The sequence below is a fragment of the Carassius auratus genome, chromosome 30 (assembly GCF_003368295.1).
Source record: "Carassius auratus strain Wakin chromosome 30, ASM336829v1, whole genome shotgun sequence".
Taxonomy (NCBI): domain Eukaryota; kingdom Metazoa; phylum Chordata; class Actinopteri; order Cypriniformes; family Cyprinidae; genus Carassius; species Carassius auratus.
The window spans coordinates 19,186,342-19,192,855 of record NC_039272.1 but is presented as its reverse complement, the minus strand read 5'-3'; the positions used below and the strand labels follow the sequence as shown (position 1 = coordinate 19,192,855).

The following is a 6,514-nucleotide window of genomic DNA, read 5'->3' as shown; positions in this document are numbered from 1 at the left end:
TTAAATGATACTTCGTTTCCAAAAACAAACAAACAAAAACTAACTCGTGATTACACTGGTCTTTCAATAACATCTGTTACATGATATTATGAACTGAGTTATTAAAAAACTGAGTTGTACAGTGGGACATAAAAATTAGACGATTGCATCATGGGAAATGTTGGCAATTCCTGAAACCGCCAGTGGCGTCACTGAAGTACTGAACAAGTGGAGGGGGTGAAAAACAAGCGAGGAGGACTGGAGGTGGAGTCGTGTTCACAGGGAGGAAAACCCAGCAGAAGAGCAGGGGGGAAAAAAGAGAAACACCACCAGACACAACAACATCGGGGGGAGGACGGTGGATTAACTGTGCCAACTGAGGCAATTCAAATTAAGAGAAGCACCGCTTTGAAGAAGGGAGAACAAGATGATAACGCCCTATTTCCTGGAAAATTTCTGGGTAAGGTTGCTTATGCTTTGCTATTTTTGTGGGCTATGCTGGTTAAGACAGCTCGGCTCTACTCGTCTGTCATTGTTTAAATTGGTACGATATGCTCAATTTCTGGGGCTATTCTTAATGTTTTGATTCATGCCGGGCGTTGTTGGGATAATACCGGTAAAACCTGGTCAAGGCAAGCACGAGAGCCTACTGGCCTCTTGCCCCCCTCACTTTTCTCGGAGAATGCCGTCCAGCCAGACCGGGGATTGGGCCTCATTATATCCATCTGACACAGACAGCCAACTACGTTCCACCTCCGTTCAATCCGATTGGCTATCGATCTACGTCTTGGAACGTTAACGATCCTATCCTGCAAAAGCATTGGACGTTACGGCTGTCAATCACAATGCTAGCCTGCTCCAGTTCTTCCGTGAAGTTAGACCGGAGACCAGAATGTCTAATAAAGTTGTTTATATGATTGAATGATGATTCATATGTGAGCCATGTAATAATTTCGTTTGGTCAAACATTACTCATTCTCGTGCCATTCCAGACATGTATTAATTTTTCATTGGACACCAACATGGTTTGGTTACCAGCATTTTTCCAAATAACTTATTTTGTGTTCAGCAAAAAGTGAATAACGTGAATGTACATGAGTGATATGATAATGGAATTTTGATTTTCAAGTGCATTATCACTTTAAGTAGAATGAAGGCGTATGCTTTCAGGTGTGTCCATACACAGTCTATCTTTATTATCGCTTACATTCCAGAAATCAGAAATAATTACTATTTTCTCATTGTACAACAAAAGTTATTGAAGAATTTTGCAGTCAATTAGTGTTAATTCATTACCTAAGTGACTGAACAGATAAAGCTTGACACAGTCTTAAAGCATCCCGGAAGATTCCTCTGTGTCATGTGCGTTGTATGACCATAGCTTAACCATTAAACAGCATCTGACTGACAGAAATGTTGAGCTGAGCCAGGTGACAAAGTGTGCAGTTGGAGGCCGTGACTGTCAAAACCGGAGATGGGGGGAGAGAGATGAGGGATTGCGGAGCTGTGGAGTCTTGTTCTCAATCAGGTCTTTGTGTTGAGGGCTCAGTGAAACAGGGACGCCTATGATCAGCTGTGTGCTTGTAATGCAGGGCACAGACATACACACATATACCCCACACACAGAGAGCCACACTTCTTCAAGGGAGCTGTCAAGCTCAAGAAAGTTATCCAGGGAAGGTCAGGCTGTCAAAGTTGTCTTGATATTTATCTGGCATGATATAATAATCTCTTGAAATCTTGAAGTCTTCTCTGCCCTCCAGTGCCTGACGCCCGCTACCCTAAACCTCCCACAACAAAGGGGTGTTTGAAGGAAACCTCTTAGTCTTGTTTCCTGCAGTCAAACACATCTAACCACAGGTTTCCTCTCTTGCTGTCGCACCGTGTGAATCTTCTAGAGAGCTTTTGACTTTTTCTGATATTTTACATTCTCTGTTGGTTTTTTTGGTGGATGTTCAGACTTGTTACAGTCAGAAGACACCTGCTTATGGAAATGTATATCTGGTTGAGTCATACTGCAGATGTTCCATCTTGATGAGAGCTCTTCATGTTTTTAAATGTGTGGTTGTTTAATCATTTGTGTAAAATGTCAAAACTGTTATTGATCATCAAATTCACATGCTTGTCATTTTCCGACTACATTTACATTTATTCATTTAGCAGACACTTTTTCTCCAAAACCACTTAGAAATGAGGAGTGCCTTACTCAATTTTTCATACAGTCAACGGTTTTTATGGTATGCAATCACTTGTAATATATTATATATAAAAAAAAAACTGGATTTGATTCTATGAGTTGTACTCAAATAGATGCAGTCACTCTTGGTAGAATTGGGTGTAAGCAGACTAATGATTGGATAAATCTGGCATACGTCACCAGAGAGAAGAGTATGTTTTCACAGAAGAGTAGGGTTTGATTAAACATTAAAAGCTTAAATACGGTAAATAAAAACTAAAAAATGAAGTAAAATAAAAACAATGTATTTAGAAAACAGAGTTGGGGAATTTCCCTTTTATGCATTTCAATTTACAGGAACAGAAATTTAAATTCTGTCATTAATTACTCACCCCCACGTCGTTCCAAACCCGTAAGACCTTTGTTCATCTTCGGAACACAAATTAAGATATTTTTGGTTCAATCCGAGAGCTTTCTGAACCTACATAGACTGTAGAGTGCTAAAGCATCTTATTTGTTCTCTCTTGCAGGACAAGACTGGTTAAAAGAGATAAGAGTGGTTAAAAAACAACAACATTTAAAATATACTCCCTTTTTAACAAATATTGTCTCACTAGAAATCTTTGTCTTTTCTAGTGCGTTTCTATTGATCCACAATGCTGTGTGTCTGTAGGACAGATGTCCTGAGCATGGAGGCAGATCTCCCAGTTAAACAGGGGGAGTTCAGAAGGTCATGTGAGGGACTCAGAGCTGGGGTGAAAGGGATTTAGCTGAACTTTGACACTGTTGATGTCTAGATGTTTTGCTCTGCTCATTGTTGATTTACCATTCATATGTTTGCTCTTAGAATAGTGTTTTTTAGTAACTGAGGTACTGTAAATGATCTTAAATGAATTCACTGAGGTTATGTTTGCTCTGCATTTATGTTACGAATGCGAACAGCTATTTACTGATTTGATTATCTGAGTAGTCGTCCATGTACAAGGTTATTTTTAACAGGTGCAACTGTGCATTGGATTTATGCTTTGCAAAAATGCATTTTATCTGATATTTCTTATCTGAGACCGATAATTCTTATATTGTTACTTTGCTCCAAAATATTTGTGAAAGAGGATTTTTATTATGTTCGATCATGTTAGATATGATCATTTTTAATATAAGATAAAAGTCATGTATTATATAATCTTTTATAATATTAAATACTTAATAATAATAACTAATTATTTGAACCTTTAAAGAAACTGTATTTCTTTTGGAAGATCATTTTATTTGGCACTGTGAGTGAAGTTGTTTTATTTCCTAGTCTTCGTCACTCAAGATGCATGTAATGCATACTAATGTAATCACAATTCAGATCTCTGTGCTCTGTTGAACTGATTCAAATGAGAAGCCAGACTGTGTCAGCTATGCCAAATTTAGCATGCTTTGTAATGTTTATTAAACCTTCATGGGTTAGGTTCAGCAGATGGCTGTGGACTAAACCATGCGTTAAACCAGGGCAGGCAGTTAACTTTCCCAGACTGTGTGTTGTCGTCTCACTTACAAGGACACATTTGCAAAACGAATAGATTTAAAGCTATTTTAAAGCAATTATTTAGGGGACAGAGTGTATTGTAATGGTAAAACACGATAAATTGCAGAACTTTGAGATGGTGCCTAAATTTGTGCAAATGATATAAAGAATTATTTATTTTTTTGTTTGTTTGATTATGTCTTTTTACTTTTTACATATTTGTATACATATTCATGCATTTTTCAAGTACCACTGTATTTCTAATAAACAAAAAAGAAATAAAATATATAATAAAGGCCATGGAATATTGAAAGAGATGCAAAACATTATTTAAAACCCCATACAATGTGTAATATCAGAGAACACTAATATAATGCATAAGCAAGAATGAAAAATCCTTAATCACGCCATGAACAAGAAATAAATATAAGTCATGCAGTGCCCTGATGGGACCACTGCCAAAGGCATATTTTGGTTGGCATGATGGATTTATATGGAGATACAAAAATAGGGTCCCAGACAGCAGATTCGGTGGATTTATTATTAATTTCTCCAGGTGAATGTGCTGCTAGACTGAAGTAAAGACATATGCAGAAGACCATGAGAGAGTAGATTTATGAAGGTGGAATATTTAAAAATGTAACAACATTTCCAAGTAGGCATTCTTGATATGAGCTTCCAGGAAAGGAGAAGTGTGTGTACGTGTACCTACTTTACCATGTTTTTGGGGTCAAGTTTGTACCCAGAAGTGAGCTAAATCTGACAAAACCTCTTTTGGGGGCATCCTCATTTGTAAATATTTTGTTTAAGATATATATATTTTTTTTTTTAATTCTGAAAATGCAGAACGTTTTCTATTAGGGTTACCGTAGGTGTTTGGTTTAGGGTGTGTGGGTCATGTTATCGTATTCATAACTAGCTGTATATAAAAACAGAAGTCAATGGAATGTCCTCACTGCGATTAGCTAAGTAAACTGTGTGTGTGTGTGTGTGTGTGTGTGTGGGTTTGCATTCAGGGTCTTTGCACATTTGCATATGTCTCTGTTTTGGGAACCTCACCTAGTTTGTGAGCTGCATGAACAAGCACATTCAACTCAAACACACACATGTGTACCTTCATGTCTTATCTTGTGTGTTTTGGCTTTAAATATGAATTCTGTTTAGTTTGACCCGAGCCAAATTGTGGTTTAAACCCCCGCGCAGAAACACAAACATACAGGAAGGCATAACACACAACATCAGAGTCAGTGGACATTTCCGTACCGTACGCTGAATTTAGCAACTTCACACTGCATGTTTGTTCCTCAACTGCTGTTTGTCTGGTTTATCGTACTTCTCTAAACTTCTCTTTTGCTCACGTCATGGATTAATAACAGGTCACAGATATTTGACAGTTTTAGCGATGTCGTTATGGGTTGTTTTCCAGAGAGTGAATGTGATAATTGTTTGTTCTAAAATATGACTCTTTTTTTGTGACTTTTTGAAGCAGTTTATGATTGGTTGTCTATTTGTAGCGTCCTGGCATGTCATTTGTTTTTTCACGCCGTTTACATTACACATTACAAGTGTGAATAAGCTGATGTGGAAGTTACACAATATAAACACGAGAGATTTTTGCGTAGGTAGTGATCATATCAGTTTAACATGCTTTTCTCTGAAATACCCCAATTTCCCCTAATAATATAAAAAGAAAAACTGGCGTTAAAAAGCTGACATGAATAGTTTCCTTTGATGTACGCTACCTGTTAAAAGTAACGATTGAGTAAAATTCTAATATTTTGGTTCAGCAAGTATACATTCAATTGTAAAGACATTTTTAATGGTACATTCAATTTCTGTTTCAAATAGATGCTATTCTTTTGAACTTTAATCAAAGAACCCTGAAAAGAACATGTATTTCAGTTTCATCGTATTATTAAGTAGCACAACCATTTTCAGCATTGATAATAATAATAAATATTAGCAAATAATTCAGCAATTAGAGTGAATTCTGTAGGATCATGTGGCATGTAAGACTGGAATAATGATGCTGAAAATTCAGATTCGATGTCACAGGAATAAATTACATTTTTACATAATTATTACTGTGTTTACTGTCTTTTTAAACGCATCTCACACTTGTGAATGCTAGTGCATGACTACAATGATTATGGATAGAATTCTTATAATTTTTTCTCTCTTTGAATCACTGGTGGAACTCGTGTTGTGTGCCAGATTTCTGTATTATCACAGTTGGCTTTTGAGAAATGCTAATAAAATAGCTTACAATTGAGCTTGTTTTGGTTTGCTTCATTAATCTGATGTATTGACTGTAAATGATTTGCTTGGGTAAAAAGTCTTGGAGAGCATATGATTGATTATATCTGTTGTACCATGCTGGCATGGATGACAGCTGGATTTATAGTCAGTCAGAACAGATGTGCTGAGCAAACACAGCCTTATTATTATTAAAATTAATATGAAATGACCGACATGCATTTTAAATTCCAATCATGTTTTGCCACCCAATAAATGACACAGAAGGACCGAGCATTTGTACATATTTAAAACTATTTATATCCATTAGTCATCAGGCAAAATTTGATGACTAAAAAAACCTTCGGAAGAAGAAGAGAAACACCCTTATCACACCATGTGTGTGTTTGTATTGCATTTATAAGTACTCTCTCTTTTAATGCATGTACATAAAGCAGATGTCTCTATGTCTGCTGGCATTAAAATATGTGTTTCGATCATTCTAAAATTACAGGAGGTGTCAGGCTTCTTTTCAGATCTGAATGTGCATTAGTTTAGCGCGTGCATTTTTAAAACACTGATATCAGACACTTGTAGCTTTGGTTACTATG

The 6,514-nt window shown here is 36.6% G+C and overlaps 1 protein-coding gene across 6 annotated transcripts in view; it reads left to right on the top strand.

The window, feature by feature from the left end:
* Window positions 1-199: 199 nt before the first annotated feature.
* fcho2 (FCH and mu domain containing endocytic adaptor 2) overlaps window positions 200-6,514 on the top strand; it is a 37,742-nt gene continuing 31,427 nt past the window's right edge. For 3 of the 6 annotated variants that reach the window (XM_026211952.1, XM_026211954.1, XM_026211951.1), the window contains exon 1: window positions 201-439. In XM_026211952.1, the coding sequence (XP_026067737.1) occupies window positions 407-439 (33 nt within the window). In that variant the 5' untranslated portion in view covers window positions 201-406. Of the gene's footprint in view, window positions 440-6,514 lie in introns of all 6 variants that reach the window. The other 3 variants (XM_026211956.1, XM_026211955.1, XM_026211953.1) reach the window with 2 other exon arrangements.